The 22,728-nt window shown below is 41.6% G+C and overlaps 1 protein-coding gene across 8 annotated transcripts in view; it reads left to right on the forward strand.

The window, feature by feature from the left end:
• Positions 1–582: 582 nt before the first annotated feature.
• The window catches only part of TMEM117 (transmembrane protein 117), a 536,895-nt gene continuing 514,749 nt past the window's right edge, over positions 583–22,728 (forward strand). For 5 of the 8 annotated variants that reach the window (XM_067009097.1, XM_067009092.1, XM_067009098.1 and 2 more), the window contains exons 1-2: positions 639–907; positions 10,576–10,880. Coding sequence is in view for 2 of the 8 variants with exons in the window: in XM_067009095.1 (XP_066865196.1) it covers positions 10,816–10,880 (65 nt within the window). In the remaining 6 variants the exon portion in view is untranslated. Of the gene's footprint in view, positions 908–10,575; positions 10,881–13,793; positions 13,835–15,847; positions 15,993–22,728 lie in introns of those variants that run through there. The other 3 variants (XM_067009093.1, XM_059081600.2, XM_067009094.1) reach the window with 3 other exon arrangements.

A 22,728-nucleotide genomic window follows, 5' to 3' on the forward strand; every position in this document is an offset into this window, starting at 1 on the left:
TCCTGTGTGCTTCCGTATATATGTGTGCATAAATGCATGTATGCATTTATATATGTGTGTATACATATGCAGCTCACTTCTAAGTGTGTATGAATGTGTTTGTGCTTATAAAAGTGTGTACATGTGTGAATATATTAGCATATGTTTTGTGTAAGTCAGACAGGCTGGAAAGTAAGTTTCAGGCTTCTCAGATCGTCGCGGGCTCTGTCTCTTCCCACCCCCAGCCCTCCACGCCACCAATAGACAAAAGCAGGAAGGATGCCCTGTGACCCGACCGCGTTAGAAAGTTTGCAGCTCTTAGAGGACATTCCACCTGGGAACCTCATTGGTTGCCCGCAGGATGGTGGGTTTTATAAGAAGTCGACCGATTCCCCCCGCGAAGAAGGGACCGCTGTTGACAGGCTCGGCTGAAGCCCTGCCGCCCCCGGCCGCTACCCTACCCCTCCGGGTACCGAAGTCGGCCCCCGCCCGCCGCCGCCGCCACCGGCTCTGCAGAGGAGGGCCCGGCCCGGGCAGCTCGGCTGCGGCGCACGGCCCGCGGGCTGGAGTCGGGCCGCGGCGCGGGCCCGAGGGGAGGGAGCGGGAGGGCAGGGGCGGGGGCGGCGGGAGGCCATGCCTCCAGCTGCGGAAGCTGCCGCACAGCTGGAGCCGGCGCAGTCTGCGCGGCGCTGTCGCCCTCGCGCTCCCGCTGCCCGGCCCGCGGCCGGCGGACTTTGCGGAGGGCCCCCGGCGTAGGCGGCGACGAGTGTGGGCCGAGCCGGTATTTATAGCTCGGTGACAGCTGCGGTGGCAGCGACGCCGCCGGCCCGTCTCGCCGCGCTTTCCAGCGAGGCCGCGGGCGCGGCGGAGGGCTGCGCTCCACCGGGTCTCCCGAGTGCCGACGCCCCGAGCCCGCGCGGCCCCCTTGGTGAGTACGCGGCCCGGGCGCCCGGCGTGCCTCCCCCGCCGCTCGGTCCCGCTGCGGCGGAGCCCTCCCGGTCCGGCCGCCCGCAGCCGCGCCGCCTCCTCGTCCTGCCCGCGACTGCGGCCCCGGCCGCGTCCCCCGGCCCTCTGCCCAGCGACTCCTCTCCTCCCTTCCCGGGGTCGGCGCGCCGAGGGGCCGTGCAGTGCCCGGGAGGAGGGCGCGCACCTGCCCTCCAGCAAAAGGAGGAGGAGGAGGGCTAGGGGAGGGCTCGGGGCGGCGGCGGGTGCGGGGGACCCTCAAACTACCGGGATCCGAGGGTGAGGGTCGTCGCCAGGACGGACGGTGAACTTTCCTCGCTTCAGGGGTTCCTAGGATGCGAACAGAGTAAAAGCCCCAGTATTGTTCGTTAATTAAATTAACAGGTTGTAGTTCAGGAGTGTTCGCCTTAAAAAACAAACCCCTCCAAACCCCACACAACTTCAGTGTTTGGGTGTTTACTGTCTTCATCGTGATTAATAAAGCTATTTGTCGAGTCCTACTTTTGAAAATGCCAGAGGCCCACAAGTGTGTTTGACTCGTGGGTCCACTTTGGCTGCCCTTATTCATTCTACTCGCTGTGGAACAATAAACGAGTGTGTGTATATGAGAGAGAGATGCTAGTAAACATCACATGCTTATTTTAGTATTTATGTGTAGGTAAAAGTCTCATGAACAACATTTTTTTTCCGAGTAAAAGTATGTTGAATAAATTATTTTCCCCCTAGTTATAAATGATATGTTATTTGAAATCCAGAGAAGGACTTTAAGGAAGATTTCAGGGTTTTGTTTTGTCTTCAGAAAAAAAAAGTTCTTCCAATTTATTGAATGTCAAGCGTAGTAGAATCCTTGTAAAAGCAATTTTTGTTGTAAAGTATTGAATTTTTGCCATGCTTATACTTTCTAACTCTATTCCTTCTCCCCCAATCTTTGTACTTAAAAGGTAATTATGGATTTTGACATTTTGACTCAGATATTTATTCCCACCCCATCCCATCTTCACCTGATCCTTGTGATCAGAAACCAGTACTTGTTTGTTGTATTTTATTTGCTTCTTAAAACTGTCAGTCAATTAAAAGCAATTTCAGATATGAATGAATTTTATTTTATTCATTAACTGTTACTTTATTTGGTGTTGTGTTTAGAATATGATCATGGCAATTAATTTTTTATCATCAACACATGTAGTGAAAAGGAAGTCTAAATATTTTTAAAGAATTCATTGGTGATTTTTCAACTTTAGGACATGAAAAGGACATTTTGATCAAAATTTTGCCATTTTGATGGAAAGTTGGCTAATGTGTTAGTTCAGAGAGAACCCCAGAGCTGCTTTGCTTTCATGTTTTCTATTTTAAACACTTGCATTGGTTCAGTGCTTTGTTATCGCAAAGACTGAAGGACAATAACAAGGGAAGAACATAATTTAAAGGTTGAAACTATGTGAAGAGAAAGTCTAGGAAGTGATTTATGGATGCGATCCTCTAAATTAGCTAGGGTACCACAAATACAATCCTGGTATTTGTACAGAGCCACTTATGGTGGTTTCACTGATTGACTTAAAAGGCTGATTTTTATTTAAAGGGCTGTGTGGTCTCTTGCATTGGACTGAAAGTAAGAAGTTCCAATATTACTTCTGTTATTACCGCTGTTTGTATTTTAAAAACCTGTATTAAGCACTTGCATTACATAAAAATACTGGGTGTCATCCCCTCATGCCTGCCTGCCTTTTCATCTAACAATTCAAGATAGTAAATTAAGACCTATCCTTACCTCAGGAGTGGTCCAGGCAAATATATATTGGGTTTTCTCACCTTCTGACATTTCTCATTTTACAGACTTGGATATTCCATTATCCAGAGTCTGTTCTGTCTGGAATGGAATATTCAGTGCTTTTTTTCTCACCCAAGGCTGGTCTGTTATCCAACCGTCATCACACAGTTTTTCATTTACTCATCCATCAGCAAAGATTTATTGGGTGCCTACTAGGTGCACATCATCACCTAATTCTTACCCTTGCTCCCTCCCCATTGGAAGTTTATTAGGTGTTATACTTTTCAGGGTAGGGAATACACAGTAATTAAGAGTATTGACTTTGGGGTAATAAAGAGGTAGTTCTCTCTGCTTCTGCCAGTTGGTAGCTGTATGACCTTGGGCAAATTATAACCTTTTAAAATCTCTATTTCTTCACTGGTAAATCCGAAGGTTTGGTCTAAATGTTAATTGAGATAATGCATGAAAAATGCTTGCCAAGAGCCCAACACATAAAGAGCACTACGAAATGTTAGTTGTTATTATGTTGCCTGTCTGCTCCAACAGTGTTCATCTCAGGAAATGCATTCCCATCTCAGGAAATGGCAAATCCATTCTGGGGTTTGCCAGGCCCTGTCCACATCCAGTCTTATCAGTGTATCTTGTCATCTCTTCTTTTTAAATGTATCCAGAATCTGATCAATTTCCAAGCATCAGGCAGAGTGGTCAGATTGCATCACTCTCTGCTTCCCATCTCCCACAGGGTGAAGCCCACATGGCAGGATGGCCTCAAGGCCTGGTGGTGATGCTGCCTCCCAGACCTCTAGTCCTTTCATACTCCTCTGCACCCACACCCTGTCCAGTCACACTAGACTCCTGGCTGTTCCTTAAATGCACTAATCATGCACCCAGCACAGGCCTTTACAATTGAGAGTTCCCTCTGTCTGGATCACTCTTTCCCCAGATATCTGCTTGCCTTGCTTCCTTCTTTCACGCCTGGGCAATTGTCACCTTGTAGTGAGGACTTCTTCGACTTCCCTCACTCCTGACACCCCCTATTAACTTTCTCCTGTTTTAATTTTCTCCAGAAACTTATAACTTTCTAAAATACTGTGTGTTTCATTTTTCTCTGTTTAATGTCTGTTTCCCTCAGTTGAGACTCTAAGATGCAAGGCAACAGGGGTGTTGTGTTGTCTGTTAGGAACCTTCCCACATAGGCCAGTGCCTGGCACAAATAGACAATTGGTAAATAGTGAACAAATGAATGAAGAAATTATGGACTTAGTATGGAGTTAACAAAAAGTGGACTTCACCTCTTTCTGTGTATGATTTTAGACAAGTAGCTTGACCTCTCTGAGCCTCATTTTCAATATTTGTAAAATAAGGATGATATTCATCCTTTATGTTGTTACATTAAAATCCTTTGACACTGAGAATAGCATGTGAAAAGCACTCAGTAAATGTGATATAGAGTTGATATTATTTTCATGCTCATGTTTAATGGGAATGACCAAGAGACACTTGTATATTAATAGTGGTCCTCAGGGTAGGAAGTTCCTGAAAGTGACCAGGCACTTTTCAAATGAAATCTCCATTAGTCTTCACTACAACCCTATGAGGAAAGAACTTGCATTAGGATTCTGCTGGTGGAGAAATGGAATCTCAGGGCAGTTAGGGATGCCCTCAAGGTCACGGAGCTAGTGAGTAGCAGAGTCAAGTAGAACTGGACCATATTCCTCCCACGGCCATTTATTTTGCCTTCCTGATTCCTTTGATCATTTCTGTAAAGTCATTCTAAAGGTGTGATTTCACCCATTAAGAACACTAAGAGGTAAAATGTGATATAAACATAGGCTATCATTATTTATCTGTTAAGGAAACAGTATTCAATAATTTAAAGTTCTGTCTGCCCTTTTTATAGGCAATTTTAAAAGCGATGATTTCCTAGGGATTAAATGAAATGATTGTAAAAAGTGTTCTGTTAACTGCAAAGAACTTTACATACATTAGCATAATACTATAGCTAGGTAACTGAAGAAAGTAGCCTTTAACTTTGTCTTGTACTAATACAGCCAAGAAGTGTCCAAAACACAGCTGTCTGCTGCACAAAGTGCATACTGCAAAAAATAAAGCACAAGAAGTCTTTTTAAACATTATTTTTTAGGAAATTAGACTCAAGGTGCTGGAATAAAGTTCACACTCTTGGCAGAGTACAGGCGCAGTCATCTTTAGTAAGTCCTTTGACAAGAGCTAAGAAGGGTTACAGGTGAATTTTCAGACATAAATACCAAGGAGCTTCAACAAATTTGGAGAAATTCTTTTTTTTTATCCTAGAATAGTGCTCCACAATGAAAATGATGTTATTACCTGGTTAGGTATCACTAGATGCTAAGACTTACGTTAGCAGAGCTGGGCTTTGAGGGAATTTTACTTGGCTAGTAACAATGTCTTTTTTTTTTTTTTTTTTTTTTGTGGTACGCGGGCCTCTCACTGCTGTGGCCTCTCCCATTGCGGAGCGCAGGCTCAGCGGCCATGGCCCACGGGCGCAGCCGCTCCGCGGCACGTGGGATCTTCCCGGACCGGGGCACGAACCCCTGTCCCCTGCATCGGCAGGCGGACTCTCAACCACTGCGCCACCAGGGAAGCCCCAACAATGTCTTTTGTATAGCATATTTTATTAGTTCTTCAAGGACTTTGCCATACGCGTTCATAAATTTTTTAAATAGTAGTGAAAGGCTCTCTCTTGATGATACTTGTCATTATGCAAAGAGTATCACCTGAGCCAGGGTTCCTGCTGAGGAAACATGAAATTCATACTCCTGAAGTCCTTGAGTATTTTCACTTATTTGTAAAAAATCCTAATAAGTAAGGAAGGCAGGGTACTCTTGGTGTAATCAAACAAATTATTACAACAATTATTAGGGCATCGATGTTGTCCAGGTCCAGGACCTGCTTATCTTTTACATAAACCATTGGAGGTGCCTCCAAACTAGTCTCGCCATTTCCATCATGCCTCATACCAGAGGATCATTTTCCAAGCTGGCAGAGAAATCTTTTTAAAACCCTGCTCCAAACAATTGTACTGCTCTTCGGATCTGAAAACTTTGAATCAGTAGTATCTACTCGGTAAAATACAGAACAGTACTTCTGTATAATCTTCCTTGAGCTGGCCCCAAATTATCCTTAACTCTCCCAGGACACTCCCAAGTGCTCTATGTTCCAGCCACACAGAACTACTGATACATCTCTGTGCCTGTCCCAGATAGCCTTTCCTGGGCCTTTGCTCAGCTCATCTTCCCAACTTGAGTGTAATTACCCTACCTTCCATTTTTCCATTCTTAGCCTTTAGTACCAGGTGAAATACTGGCTTGTAGTAAAATGCGTGACATTTCTAATATCTACTCTAAATATTAGTCCCTCTAGAGTTGGAAACCATGACTGAAGGCCTATGGATTATCAGACAGTATATAAAGTTTCAGCCTGTAGTTAACCATCATCTTTGTCACTGCTATTATGTGAAAAAGCAGAGGCTTCCAAGGTGTTGATGGTGGCATCTACCTAATGATGATATTATCAGGAGAGAGAATTGAATGGTGTGAACTAGTCTGGTTCTCAGAGGTGCAGTGTTCTCCCTAAGCAGAGTTGGAAAATCACAGAATGAATATCAGTGATGCATTGCAAAAGGACAATCAGATCAGATCGACTCAACTACTTATCCGGATGTTCCAAGGAGAAGGAAAAAATTCCAGGAATCCCAGTTCTTACTGATCATGCTACCAAGTCAGTTTGAACAGTAATAGTAGACTCATTTGTCCTACAAGTACTTTGAATCTTTTATATCAGTGGGCTTTATTATTAGGAACTTTCTAAACAACATGAAAAGGGCAAGATTTTGGAATTTATGTCTTCGCATGGGGAAGGTGTAGCGTAGAATGTTGAAGCCACGCAGCTTGGATTTGAATGCTGGCTGTGGCATAGGCTTGTTTTGTTCTGTCATGCAAGTTACTAAACTCAGTTTCAACATTGCTTACAGTAGATTATCTCTTCATTGGACTGCTATGAAATGAGATGTCTGTAAAGCTCATTAGCATAGAGTTGGCTATATGGTTAAGTCCTGAATAAATGGTAGCCTTAGTAATAATGATAACAGTGCAGAACCTGGGGCTGAAATGACATAGTAACTGGAGGGGTGGGCATGGGGTGTGTCAGCACTTGTTCCTGGCTGAGTCATCCTTGCAGACTTTGGACTCAGCTGTTCTTCTCTTCCCTTAGTGGAAGGAATGGCAGATTGCTCTGCCTTCTCATCTCACCCAAATGAGGGGACTGATCTCTGCTCAGCTTATCCGCTAGGTGCTTACTGACAACCCACTATGAGCTCAGCACTTTGCTTGCTCTGAAAGTAAACAGCCCCTCCTCTGGGGACTTTGTGTTCTAGTGAGGGAGACAAACACATAAAAAACAGATCATTTCACTATGATCTGCTAAGAGCTACGATAAAAGCACATTTGTTTACGATGAAAGCTCAACTGTGGTAGCAGAATTGAATTTTAAAAAACTGAAAAAAGTTTTTAGACTGTGTACACAGTGGAGCATTGTCAATTTGAACAACCTCAGTCCTGGATTATTAACATTAGAGTCACCAACTGGTGACTCTATTCTCATCATCAGGATGCCTTATGGGAACTACAGAGAGGAAAGCAGTTTTGGTGCTCTGGATAACAGGCCGAGATCACGTGGCAAACTTTTGGCAACCTTGTGTATGAAGTCAGGAAGTGGAGATAAGCACAGGTGTTGTTTAAGTTGTGATGTAGGTTTGGAAATTTGGGACCCTCTAGAAGACGTCGCTTCCCCTTTAGAGTATGAAGCAAGAATAAATAACCACATTTAGCATAAAATAAAAAGACCAAATGATCCTGTTCACTAAGCTACTGTCTAAGTCACTGAACCTAGTTAGGGGAGATGAAGACTAAACTGTCAACGCGATGGGAACTATTTATGGGAACAAACACTTCCGGCTCTGTTGCCGTATATGAGATCAAGGGCTAGGAGTGGATTTTGACTGAAGTGCTGGCGCTTCCACCCGCTAGATATGCAAATTAAGTAGGCAGCACCTGCTCTGCTCCTTTGTTTTCTTACCCGTAACATGGGAATGATAGTAGCATTCATAGCATGCTGTGGGAATTAGGATCTCCACTAGGGCAGGGTTGTTGTTCAGCACTATAGTTCTCTCTCTTGAAACAATATAAATATTGGAGAGGAACAGCTGTCTCCAAATTTTTTGAATGTTGTAATTCAGTTTGGACCTGTGGACATTACATAGCCCACAAAGCAAGGTTCTGAGGTTAACAAGAACAACAATAAAATAAGTATATGCCAACTCTCCACAAAGCATTTATTTAAAAAACAATCAAGGTTATATGCAGTCCGTGTTCTAAATCCTGCTGCCTTGCTTGTGTGTGGGTGAGGAAGGGAGGTGGTGAGACAATTGCACCAGAATTCCTCACTGGTAGGAGAAGCAATGTAGAAACCTGTTAACTTGTTAACTGACACCCCTGTCCAGTTCTGATGGGCATGTAGGAACTACTCCTGCTTCAGGACTCATTGGCCTTGAGTTGTTTCTATGTATTCTCTTCTAATAGTGGTCTTTCGACATTTCCAAAGATGTTGCATAAAATCAAATTGACAGCTGACCCATTCTGGCATCCTAGCGTATGGAATACTGTGAAAATGCATGATGTGTTTTTTCTTCACCACTTTCTCTGCTCTTTTTGGTGTGAGAACCACACAGGTCTTTGGGTGAGGAACCTCACATTAAAAAAAAAAAAAAATCACCATTCCTTAGTGATCTGGGCTACAGATGCTGGGAACAGATATTTTGGAGTATTCATGAAGATCACAAAGGACCTGAAATTGCTTAGAAGGTTTATGAATCCAAGGCACAGTAACTATTTGTTGTGCTAAATTTTACTGCCAGTTGTTTTGTGTGTTTACATAGCTTTTCTAAAATAGCTAAGCCAAGTCTTCATTAGCTTAGATTGTGGGTTTACTTGACATTCATCAGCCCAGAATGCTGGACTGGAACTTGGGAGCCAGCCTTGGAGCCTATTCTCAGTTCTTCCATTGACTTCAAGTTACTTCAGGTTTGTGACTTGTTCTTTGTATTTTTCGCCATGTGTAAAGTGAGAATTTTATTATTATTATTATGATTACCCCAGATTTAATCAGCTTTCTTGCTGGGAAAAAAAGACCTGTAGCTTAGTCTGAGCACCTAATGGGCTCACCACAACTGAGCCCCAGAATTAGATAGACCTAATGACCCAGTCCCAGACCTGATGGACCTAGACAGGCTTGTGTTCCTATGGGCAGGCTGGCTCCCAAAGAGGAAGGAGGGAGGAGCTGAGCAAGACTTAGGGGATGGGGCCTGGACATCAGCGTTTTAAGAAAGCTTCTGAACTCGAAGTGTACATCCACGTTAGGGCCTAGCCCTTTAGGCATATCACATATTTTGCAATGCCTGTGTGCCTTTGCATATGCCTAGATTGAGCATCCTTGCCTTCTAACTGGGGAAAAAATCCTACTGATCCCCCAACCTCCAATTTGGGTATGTCCTCCTCTGTGAAATCTTCCCCTTCCTCTTCACTTCCTACAAGCAGAGCTGCCCAAGCTCTCCTACATGCTACCTACGTGCAACTACTCTGCCATAGACTTAGCTATTTCATGAACCTTATTCCGTGTTGAAATTATCTGGCAAGTAGACTGTGATCATTTTTGTAAAAGCCCCCCCCCACACATTTTTGTCAATGTGAAAAAAAAAAAGAAAAGGTCTGAAAGTATATCCATCGAATTATTAAGGGACCTTAACTCTGAGGAGAGGGGTTTGGTCAGAGGAGGATTTAAAAAAAAATAATCAATAAATACATTTCTTTATTTTTGACTGCGTTGGATCTTCATTGCTGCCCGCGGTTTTCTCTTGTTGCGGGCACAGTGCGCGGGCTTCTCATTGCGGTGGCTTCTCTTGTTGCATAGCACGGGCTCTAGGGCTCATGGGCTTAGCTGCTCCACGGTACATGGGTTCTTTCTGGACCAGGGTTTGAACCCGTGTCTCCAGAATTGGCAGGCGGGTTCTTAACCATTGCACCACCAGGGAAGCCCAGGAGGATGTTTATATTTTGTTAATATGTCCTCAGTTTACCTCTACATTGCTTTAATTTTTAAATGATACATATTATGATTGTAACATAAAAATGATAATCTAGGGCTTCCCTGGTGGCGCAGTGGTTGAGAGTCTGCCTGCCGATGCAGGGGACACGGGTTCGTGCCCCCGTCCTGGAAGATCCCACATGCCGCGGAGCGGCTGGGCCCGTGAGCCATGGCCGCTGAGCCTGCACGTCCGGAGCCTGTGCTCCGCAACGGGAGAGGCCACAGCAGTGAGAGGCCCGCGTACCACAAAAAAATAAAAAATAAAAAAAATAAATAATATAAAAAAAATAAAAAAAATGATAATCTACAAGAGGAAGAGTGTTGCATTATTTTTTTTGCTGTATATTGCCTCCTGAGATGATTTTTACCTATCGTCTCAGTCATCATCCCAATTTGGGACCATGATCTGCCCTCTCATGTCCCTCCCTCTCCCTGTACTCTTTGCAATACTCTCCTTCTTTCCTGAATCCCCGTAGGTCAGAGGTATGATGAAATGATGGGGAAGGGACAATCCACAATCTCACTATCTTACTATCCTCAATCTCAGGCTTGTCTTGGTGCCATAAATAGGAATAGGTCTTTTCCAAATACCTCTCTATTGAGCTGTTAATAAATCTGAACAGATAACAGGAAGAGAGAGATCACTTGTTTTTCTGCTCTAACCCTGTGTATCTTTTCTTATGCAGGTAGACTACGGAATTGAAGTTTTGAAGGATGGGTAAAGACTTTCGTTATTATTTCCAGCATCCCTGGTCTCGGTTGATTGTGGCTTACTTGGTGATCTTCTTTAACTTCTTAATATTTGCGGAGGACCCAGTTTCTCATAGCCAAACAGAAGCCAACGTTATTGTTGTTGGAAACTGTTTTTCATTTGTAACAAATAAATACCCTAGAGAAGTTGGCTGGAGGCTCTTGAAGGTGCTTCTATGGCTGCTTGCCATTCTCATAGGACTAATAGCTGGCAAATTTCTGTTCCATCAGCGTTTGTTTGGTAAGTACCCATGAAATGTAATGTAGATAATTGTTTAATTCTATACTCCAATATAGAGCTTTGTTATTGCTAAATGCCAGTTTAGAATGCCTTTCAGTTTGCCTTCCAGCCTTAATTAGTTATGTGCTGTTGTAGCTCAGGTTCTTCAACTGTTCTGTGTTTAATGGTGTACTTTTCTATGGCCTAAGGAATATTAGCATGAGGTAAAATTAGTTCTAAACTGAATTTTTAAAAATGGTGTTACATCTAAAATGATTGTGTTTGTAATCTTATTTAACGAAGACATGTAAATAGCTCTTTTCCCATAAGTAGTACCTAAGTATGATATCATAAAGGGTTTGTAAATCATAAAGAGAATGCTTCCATATCACACCACATTCTCATTAAAGTAAGTTAACCATTGCGCATATATTTACACATATTGCTCATTCAGGGAATTAGAACAGGAACTCTTAACTTTTTCCCCTCATTTCCTTCTTTCCTTTTTTTTTTTTTTTTCGTTTTGAACATTGGCTTTAGAGTGTTTATTTCGAGCCTGATCAACCACAGAACAGAACAGTATTATAGTAAGGAATCTCTTGGTAAGCAACAGAAAAAGGGACTAAATTTGTTTAAGTTTAAAAGGTAACTTACTATACCGGTATTGGGATATTTCACAGACACCAAGAGTAGAATTTGTGTTGATAATTGGGATAATGGAAACAGGGGCTTGAATTCTACCAGGATGTTTTTTGTCTCGACTTCTCTCTCATATCTGCTTTATTCTCCTTTCACACTGAAGATCAGTTTACATCCACTTAGAGAGACTGGCTTGACTCTTGGTCCCAAGTTTAAACTCTTAGATTTAAACGAAGTTGACCCAGGTTGGGTGTGGTTCCTACCTCTGGCCCAATAGATTTTGGCCAGGAGGTGGGTGCAATTTATTCAACAAATTCATTGGTTACTTATTATGCCAGGCACTATTCTAGACATCAAATCAAAAAAGCAGGGTATCTGCCCTCATATATACATCTTACAGGAGGGAGAAAGGTTCTAAACAAATAAATGTATAAAATGCAAAGAGGTGATAAATGCTATGGGGAAAAAGAAAGTTTTAAATGCTACTGGGTCAATTAGGGAGAGAACTTAGCAATGAAACTTTGAATTTAGCATTATAAGATCATAGGTGACCTAGTGTGGGTATTTTCAGTCTAGAAATTTGGTTAGAAACAGATGGCAATGGTTTAGGGAATAAACAACAAATATATGTGCACACATACGCATAATATTATATATATATTCTTCTCAATCTCTACTCCTCAAACGGTTGCCATCTGTTTCTATTGCATAAACATATAAAATGTACATATTTTATATTATAAAATATGTAGTTTCAAGAAATTTGATGAGGAAATGGAAGAAGGAAATGGGAAGTAGCTATAAATGGAAAGAAGGCTAAGGGGAGATTTTGTTTTTCTTGTTATTTTTGATGATGGTGATTTGATTTGAGGAGTGAGATTAATTGATCTGCTTGTCATGAGGGAAGAAGCTAGACTGAAGTGCAGGTAAAGATATAGAAGGAAGACAGCATCTCTGAAGGTTGCTTTGGTCTGTGACTTAAGACACAGGCCACAGACAGTGGCCTTAGAGAGGACAGGAGGAGAGACCCCAGTTCCTCAGAAATAGTCATGAGTGAGATCAAGGTTGGTACTCTAGTAGGTGCATTTGAGGTGGAGAAGTAGAGAGGTGAGTGTGCTCCCACCTGGTGATTTCTATTTCACTACGAGGAAGGAAGAGCTAAAGATAAAGATGGAGGGATTGATGAGCAAGGGGCTTAAGAAAGTGGTCCAACTTCAGAAGAGCTACTCTAGGGAATATGGATGTGAACAGACTAGGACAAATGAAAGGGTTACTGATGATCCCCGAGGGCTGAGGTGGTTAGTCACGATAAATTTGAATGATACCAATCTGAATAGCTGAGCAGCTTTCTCTGTGAGAGCTCAGTCACCTGGAACAGAATTTGAGTGATTCACCTGGTTGGGGAATACTCAGGCTTGCTGTACTGGAAACAAAGGATGGAAAAATCAATGGAGAGTTCTAGTAAAAGAGGTATTGATTTGATTAGCAGGGGGTTCTGGCTGGGTGTGGAAAGGAGGTGAGGAGAACAGTGGTTTCGGAGGAGTGGGCAAGGGCCTGAAGACTTGGATGAAATGGAACAGGTGAAACGGGAGTAAGAGAAGGGAACGGACTGATGGGTGTGGTTAGATGGCATGTTGGAACAGAAGTATAGCCATTCTTTAGTGGTGATTCCCAGCCAGGGTGTGTTCTTTAGAGAGTGGGTGCTAAAGTTAAATGGAGAGATGGGGGTCACTGACACAGAGGATAACTGGGAACTGGGTGTGAGCTGGGCCATCCACCGAACATTGAACAAGCATGGTGTTGTTTATAGTAATCATGTGGATAGAAGAAGTCAAGGGGAGGGGGTAAGTGAGAGACAGTCAGTTTTCAAAAGTGGATGAAGGGTGCTGAGCAGGCAAAACAATAGATGTCCATTACAAGCAATGGCTGGATGCATCTGTAATCCATTCCATAAACTTGCTCAGGGTAGGAAGCTAAGGCAAGCTGAGACCAAAATATACAGTTTGGAGAAAAGTTATCAGCCTATATTATAAAAGACTGAGTGAAAATCATATGGTGGAGTCATGATATTAATAATAAGGGCAGATCATTTGGTTTTGTAATTACTACATTCTATTGCCGTCCTATCTCTTATACTAAAATCACATTTAGTCATGGCTTACTTTTAAATCTCTTATTGGTATAAATAATTCAGCCCTGAAAAAAAATCATTCTCGATTTCAAGTAGTTTATTGACTACAAATTATTTTAAAACAATGCAAAAGTGTGTCCTTTTTTTTTTTTTGCTTATGATAGGTACGATTTTATAATATAGTCAGCTTTATCACTTCTATTTGGTAAGTTACTTTTTTCTTTTTTTCCTGTTATTGAAAGTCTATGAAATTATATGGGGTATTAGAGAAGGGATGATAATCTGCAAATCTTGGTGATAACTGGCTAAGATAACTGGACTCCCGATTGAATTTTCTAATGAACTCCAAACTGGTCTTCTCCTTCTTTCTTTCTTCATGGCCATTGTCTCTTCCTTCACTCACAAACTGTTATTAGTCGTTTGCTAGTAATAGTTCTCTCCTCCTCCAATTCATTCCAGATTTTGCTACTGGAATAATTTTTTTTACATGACTAAACGGCTCCTATCACCTACAGAATAAAATCTAAACTCCAAAGCATGTTATGATCTGCTCCTGCCAGCCTTTTAACCTGGCCTCTTAACATTCCATACTCTACAGAATTATTTGCTGGCTCAAACCTGCTGTCTTCTCTTATGCCTCTGTGCCTTTGCATATGTGCTTTCCTATGCCCATCATGCTTGTCCTCTTCTTGTTAACTTGGCCAATTTCTCTTTTTCCTTCATATCCAAGTTCAAGTATTATGTACAGCAGGGTGCTTTGGAACTGACAGCCAAGCAACCTTGGGGAAAAGAACCCCAAATTTAATGCAAGCACACACATTGTCCTCACTGGCTTGGAATGTGGTAAATGATTCCACCCTTGTCCCCCACAAGGTAGTATTTGTACATAATTCACTTTTTTAAAAGGCCTTATTTAAACCTTTAACGATTTGTAGATGCAAGCTGGTGGTAGGTGGTGGTGATGGTAATGATGGTGTATGTATGTTGAGTGGAGTGGGATTGTTCACTACAAGCACAGAAATTTTTGTTACAGAAATTGGAATAGTTTACAAAATAATCAGAATCATTTTGTGTGATCAAGTAAACAGTTTATTTTTTTGTAATTCTCCATTGAAATGCCAATTAAAATATTAAGTAGAATGCCACTACCACTTTCATTTCATTAACTTGAGTCTTCCCTCACTTATTTTATTATGGAAAGTCTCTTCTTTGTAGATTCCAAAAAGACTACAAAATATTGCCATTTTAAAGCATGCGTGAGGAAGAGTGAATGATTCTGTGATTACATGATTTAATACAGTTCATTGGTTTTAAATTTTATTTTATTTTTTGCGGTACGCGGGCCTCTCACTGTTGTGGCCTCTCCCGTTGCGGAGCACAGGCTCCGGACGTGCAGGCTCAGCGGCCATGGCTCACGGGCCCAGCCGCTCCGCGGCATGTGGGATCTTCCCGGACTGGGGCACGAAACCGCGTCCCCTGCATCGGCAGGCGGACTCTCAACCACTGCGCCACCAGGAAAGCCCTAAATTTTATTTTTTATGAGACATGAATATTACAATGCTGTGGCTATTTACTTAACAACATGAAACCCTCTCATGATTTATAATTTGTAGTGGGATTTGTCCCAAATAAAAATGCTGACTCTTGCAAATTGGAAATTGCTTTTTATCAGAGGCAGAAATGATTAAATGCATTTAAAACTATTCCCCTCTCACCTGTGCTGTATGATTGGAATAAAATGAGAGAGTTGGTTTTCCTACATAGTAGCACTAAACTTGTAAGACTTCAGGCTGGTCACAAATCCCAAATTTCCCAAATGCAGAATATAATTTAAGAGCACATGTGAAATGAGAATTAATACATTTCAAAAAAATTTCTTTAGGTTTAACACTGAATCTTGTTGAGGTAAATATTATATCAGGATTTATGAAAATTAGATTCCATTGGAATATCAGTTTATACTTTTCCAGTCCCTCTCTTTTCAATTTTTTTGGATGATTCCATTGTGTAAAAAAATAAGCGTGTGTTCAAATAATGCATCCTACCCTTTTGGAGGATTATACATTTGGCATATCCATGAATAGAGAAATCTAAAATTATTATGCTGATAAGGCTTATATAGAAAGGGGAACTTAATTTTTTGAGCTTATTGAAGAAATCTTTTTTTTTTTTTTAACCCCTGAGAAATTCTTATATCCATCCCTCTCCCTCTGTGTAGGGTACGAACTGAGGTCAAGAGAAGGAAATAACTTGTACATGTTTGTTTGCTGACCCTCATTTCTTCAGAGCTGACTGTGACTCTGCGAAAACAGAAATCGTGGAGCCACTGATGGCGTCAATTCTGAGGAAAGGAAAGTAGTCAGGTATCCCTTGACCAGTGGCTAACGGGGTGATCCACTAAGAAATCGACTCTTATTTTTTTTCCTGTTAGAAAAATTCTGGTTACTCTTGGGGGAGGTTAACTAGCCAGAAGGCATGGAAATGTTTTCACTTGACTCTAGAGAGGGGAGATAGGCTATTTTGTTTCTAAGAACTGAACCATTCTTACCCAGAATGAGGACAAATATTTTTTTTACAAATCAGGATTATAGAGGTAAAATTTACATACAATAAGAATGAACAATTTTAAAAGTACAATTTTATGAGGCTTGCCATATGTTTACAGTCATAACTACCATCACCATTATGACATAGACCAAGGAAATCATTTTTATTCCAAAAAAAGAATTGAAATGACTTACAAAAACATTTATGTTTAATACAATCGGAATAGTAAATGAGTACCACAGAATCAAATATGTTTTGATTTCATGAGTTTTGCTACCTTGTTGGTTTTGAGCTTCCTTGGAGGCTGGGCAAAAGGGGAAATGTGATACATTACATAGCTTTGGATATCAGAAATGATGAAAATTGCAAGTTTCATGGGGGAATTTTTCTTTGCACTAAATTCTGGAATTTCTTGCCCTAAACTCTGGTAAGGAATTTTTTTTTTTTTTTTTTTTTTTTTTTTTTTTTTTTGGTATAAGACACACTGCATGGTGAGGTGGCAAGTGCAGAAATGGATTTCGTATTCTTGTGTTTTAAAGCAAACTTTCATAAAAGTTTAGAGTATACCTTTTAAGCATCAAATAAATTTGTGATATTGTATTCACTGAAAGTAATTCTATGAAGGGCAGAGTGATCAGGGTCTAAATAATGCCTTCTGATTGAATAGCTTTATCTAGGGATGGATATTAGAACATCAAGACTATGACCAATGTATTTCTTAAACAGACTGCTCTAGCTATTTGTATTCCTTCATTTCTTTTTGTTTTCTAACATGTGCAGAAAGCCTCTATTAGTTGCACTTTTCTTTTTAACATGGATGAAGGGCAGGCCGACTCAGAATGCTCTGACAGGTATAGTGTATAGAAATGATGCTGGACCTGTTAACATGCATAGTTCCTTTTTTGAAACGTATATATTCATGTATATAGTTATTTGCCTAATTATTTCATTAATGTTTCATGTCTTAGCCATACCATAAGCCTCACAAGGGCAGGGATTGTGCTGTGTTGCTTATCATTTAATCCTCAGTGCCTAAAACAATGCCCGGAATGTAGTATTATTTGATAAATTTGAATGAATAAATAAATTAATATTCCTTTGTCTTTTACATGTTATCTTTGCCAGCGCTGCCTTTTTATTGTAAGCTGTAGAAGAGTATTCATTTGTTCATTTATAAGATATCAGACATGGTCTCCGATCTCAAGGAATTTAAAATCTGGTTAAAGAGATAAGATGCATATGCATGAAAAATTAATTACTCTGACAATACAAGGAAATGCTCACCAAGTATCAAATGTACAGACTGTGAGAGTTGTGGGAATTCAAGAAGGGAGGTCACGGTGGGCCAGGAAGGGGAAAGAAGACTTTCCTGCCAACGTGGGCTGTGAGGGAGTCTGAAGCATGAGCGGGATTAGAATAGTCAAATACGATGCAAAGAATTCATTACAAATTTTAGGTCATGAGGTAGATGGGGTGAGCAAAAGAGATGGGAACAGTTTAGATTTTTTTTTTAGAGTGGGGGAAAACCGAGGAGGTCATGCTCACTTTGACTGGAGTGAAAGGTTTGTTTTAGGAAAGAGCAGGAGATGCAATAGCAAGGTAGGCTGAGTCTGAATTCTTTGTCTTTTTAGGCCAGTCTTGTACTTTGGTCTTTCTCCCTTCTACTGCAGTATTTGGGTCAAGGAAAGTATTTGAACAAGATGGGAGATGATGGCAGGATTAGTCTTGAAGCAGAATCTAGAGGGAATTGGAGAGGGAGAGGTTAAGGGAGTAGAAAAGAGTAGGAAAGTATTTTTGGAGCCTTGTGCAGTCATGCAGGCTTGAGATAGTTGAAGCCAATCTGGAATAGGGGTGGTACAGTGGGCATCAGGGTGATTCTCGGAACCTTGTGAAGCTTCAACAGCTGATGAGATGTGAGGAGGTGAGAGTAAAGGTGAAATTATGGGTAACTAGGAATATTGGGATGAGTGATTAAGGGAGTGATTATCTTATTAAGAAAAGAAAGACTTATTAGGAGAATCCAGTTAGAGAAGATAATGAGTTCAGTAAATGATGGGTGGAGGTAATGAGAACATAGGCAACGGTCCATTTACCTTGAATAGTGCTCTGTACGGCACAGTATGGATTTATTTACCTTCATCCAAGCCCACCATTTCTTATCCAAACCTTGAGACCAGACATGTTTCAGACGTCAGTGCATGTGCTTACATTTAGTAGCTTGCCCTATGGGACTGAGGAAATACTCCATCATCAAACACATCGATGTATCTGTAGCTGAATGTATATGTATATGTATATGTATTCACATGAAGTGGTGTAAAGGCTATAAACAGCCTCAAATCAGTTCAGGTTAGGTCTTGCTGCTAAATGAATTCAGGTTTGGTCAGGTCTTACCAACACATCAGTTACAAATATAGCATCTTTTGGATTTCAGAATTACAATAATTGGATAATGGACCTGTACTTGACTATAAGCAACATTTCATATAAATCTTTGGTCCCCCCAAGATATCCAGCTGCATAGAAATCACAATTCTTTTTTAGAAGGCTGTGATTTTTAAGAAATTATGGTTTGACTGATAACTAGACATCTACAAAAGAAAAATACATGTTGAAGGTTTTTTTCTTGTGTTTATATTATGCAAAATATTAAAGAGTTTGCTATTTTCTGTGTACCTATGTCTGTTTTAGTTTTAAACAGGAAATTCTAAATAAATCATTCTCAATACATCTAGAAATCTGAGAAAACAAATTCTAGGGTTTTTTTCTTTCATTTTATTTAAACAAAAAGCTGTTGCCCATAAAATACCAAGTAACTCAACAATGTTTTGTCATTTAATGGATTTAATAAAGGTAAATGCTTGTTTCTTTTCTATTGTCTCAGCTTTAAGTCTAGTTTGAATGTTTTTCTTTGTGTTTGAGCTACACACGTGATTTTATCATTTCAGAATAGAAAAGTTTCAGACATTCCAGAAAGTGTGGGTAAGATAGTCTTGGGGATACAGGAAGATCAACACATGAAGAAACAGGTTTCATCAGATATTTAGGAAGGAAAAACTATTATTTTAATATAATGATGTGGGTATGATCTGACCTCTTTTGTGTTAATTTAAGATCTGAATACCTGAGTAATGTAAATGGCTCTGATAGTTGATAGTAACTATCCTGATAGTTTACAGTACATTAAAAATAGTATATTTATTATTACCCAGGGTGATTGTCAATAGCTGATTATTTTAAGTATTGCATTCTCAAGATAATAAGTACTTCCTTTTGGAGGAATTACTTGAACAAATGCTATATATGTGGTCAAATGATACTTAGAATATCTACAGTTTTAAGCTTTGTCTTCTCAAGATACAGTGTTTGATACTCACGATAGATATTATTTAAATGTTTATTACCATGTTCAGTCTCAACCAATGTATACACAGTGCCAGAATCTTCATTTTTCTAGATGCTTGAATTGTCAACACATAATTCCTTTTTGTGGAGTGAAATAATTTTGAGCTCAGAGTGACCACAGAATTCATGTTAGAGAAAATGTTATACCATTGCTTGGAGTGGCCTTTAACATGGGAGAAAAAAAAGCAAGGTTTTTGATATGAGAGGTTAGGAAAGGTAAGCTGGGAAAATGATATTTAGCATTAAAACAATCCCCAAGGAACACCCCTCTTCAAAGGGGAATTTGATGTCTAATAGCTACTGAACTTGGTGGCGCTTTACAAAAAAAACGTATCCTGTTACTTTAATGTTCTCTCTCATTGAGCAGGAAAGGAAGGTGAAGCTGGAAACCCCAACTGTACAGCCGCTTCCTCCCGTACTTACTTATTAGGTGCCTTCATTAGTTTGCAGTGCGGTCAGCTGCGCATCCATTAACACTAAAGGGCCACCAGCTGCAGCTTCCAACGTGCTGGGATTGGCTGCTCTAGTTCCCCTAGGACAGAGGATACAAACGCTGTAAAAAGATACCTCGAGGACTTAATAAAACTAACTCAGGTTAGAGCATTGTAATGAAGCAATTATTAACCAAGTACCTTTCTCGGTACGTTTTACCGTACTTGGTAGAGATGAGTAATTCAGGGGCCAAGGCACTGTTTCCAGGTCCAATCCTGGCCTCCACTTCCTCTTCTCATTTACCACCTATGGGGGGTAATGGCAGAAATTTCTGACGAAAGCAGCTATCAAATGGAATTGCCGCAACTAGACCCTCACACACGGTGCTAAGAGAAACCGCTTCACTGATGAGTGAAATATAATTTGCCAGGGTGGAGCTAGCCAGCTGGTTAAACGATACATAGTAAAATTGGAAGCGAAGAGTGCTTGATCAGTTGCTCATTTAAAACCACATTGATAGAAGTTTTGTTTGTTTTTCAAATAATAGGGTAAATAGTCCTGGGCAAGAGAGGAGTGTGATTTGAAAGGACACTGACAAATAAAAGTTTTCCATGGTTTGTTTTCTTTTCTCTTTTATTAATGCTCATACCTAGAATCATTTCTTGAAGGTATTTTCACTGGCTTGAAGTCTTGCGCTACTTGGGAGGGTGATGAACTAACAAGGATGTTAACAGTCGGTATCATCGGGAGATCTATTTCGAAGGGTGAGTGTTGGTATATGGAAGAACGCAGGAGAACATTCTGACGTGGTAGCTGTGTTGCTGTCCAGGATTCCAGATAGAATGGGGGAAAAAGGCCATTAGAAGACCTGGGGGTGAACAGGGGGTCAGGCTGGAATACGGGGTGCACAGCCTTGCCAAAGACAAAGTCTAGCTGCTTTCTGGTGGTGGACTTAAAGCTGCATATTTGATTTTGAGTATCAGTGGTAGTCGAAGCAGTTGTTGTTTTTGATTTGAATTTTTTTTTTTTTTTTTTTTTGTGGTACGCGGGCCTCTCACTGTTGTGGCCTCTCCCATTGCGGAGCGCAGGCTCCGGACGCGCAGGCTCAGCGGCCATGGCTCACGGGCCCAGCCGCTCCGCGGCATGTGAGATCCTCCCGGACCGGGGCACGAACCCGCGTCCCCTGCATCGGCAGGCGGACTCTCAACCACTGCGCCACCAGGGAAGCCCTTGATTTGAATTTTTATTGTGGCTGTGACTCAGACTTATTATTGATGGGTAAACAGAAATGTACAGGGTTGGTTTGCCTGTCTCCAAGGTCACAACAATAGCCAGCAGCAAAATTGGAACATAAACTGAAGCCTCCTGGTTCCCAGACAGGTGCCTTTTCAGGCATCCCAGATGGGGAACAGGCAGCCGGCGAGCCTCAGGACTGGTTTGTGCAAGGCCACTCCCCACGGCTTCGCTCCACTTTGCCTGCGCGCAGGGGTCTTTTCTGGCACCACCTCCTGCCTGACCAGCCCTCTCTTTTGGACAGAGAAAGTCATTTAGTTGACCCCGCAGGAAGTTGTACAGTTCCCGGACAGAGCCTGTCATCGGTGCTGACCCAGATCTCAGCACGGTGCTCTCTGCCCTGGCAGCCGTCAGTAATCTCACAGCCTGTGCTGGACTTTACTTCTTCCCTGGATTCCAGAGGAATGTGATTACGCTTCAGGATTTCCCTAGGCTTGTCCGTGCTCGTGATGATTCTTTGTGTGTCCTTGAGGACACGCCCATCGAGATGGAGAGACCCGCTAAGAGTTAGGTGAGTGTGTATGCATGTAAACCTGGGAGAGTGAGTTTGAACTTACCTTCCAGCAGCCCAGGGAAGTTAACGTTTGTACTGTAAATTTTAAACTCCATATTTTCCTGCTGCTTCCACATCCCCATGACCAGGCTGTGAGCACCTGACCCAGGTGACCCGGTGCACCAGTGTGAGGAGACTGGCCTTTGCCACAAGTTTCCCTTCTTGCCCTCCCCTGACTGTGACCTAGTGACATTCAAAGACACCAGTCAAATTCGTCACACCTTTTGCTTATGTGGCCCTGACCCCCTGTAAAGGCACTTGCCCGTGGGTCCTTACTTTCTTGCACCCTGCCTGGCTGGTTGAGCTTGCTTCCTTGGCCCTCCAAGCCTCTGACCCTGTGTGGCCTCCCTGTGGCATGTCTCTCTAGGACCTGTGAGTATAATAAATGTTTTCCTTTGTCTCTCTTTGTGTTTCCTCTTGTGACTGTACCTGACTGACCATCTCATGAGAGAGTATGAAACAGTTCATTGCTGCTTCATGACCTATCTCCCTCTTCCTTTTATGTCCTTCCCAATTGACTCTTGTTTGAACTGTACCATTTTTTCAGCATCATCACTGACAAACATCAAGTACCTCTCATTTGCAAGGGACAGTGCTAGGTGCCATGAGACACTGTCTTTCAGGAGGTTGCAGTGAGCTAAGAGACTAGACACATGCATGAAAATACAGCTGTACTATAACTGCAATGCCAGCATATGATAATTGCCATGTAAGCAGGACGGGCAGTCTATTCTGAAGGGGCAAGAGGTCATTCCCAATAAAAATGGTTAAATAAGTCTTCTTAATAGGAGTAGGAATTCATGGGAACCATAGTATCTCAGTGTGAATGGAGTTAGTGAGAGCATCCTTGTTATATTTTCAGCCAGTAT

The sequence above is a fragment of the Kogia breviceps genome, chromosome 12 (genome assembly GCF_026419965.1).
Source record: "Kogia breviceps isolate mKogBre1 chromosome 12, mKogBre1 haplotype 1, whole genome shotgun sequence".
In the NCBI taxonomy this organism is placed as follows: Eukaryota; Metazoa; Chordata; class Mammalia; order Artiodactyla; family Physeteridae; genus Kogia; species Kogia breviceps.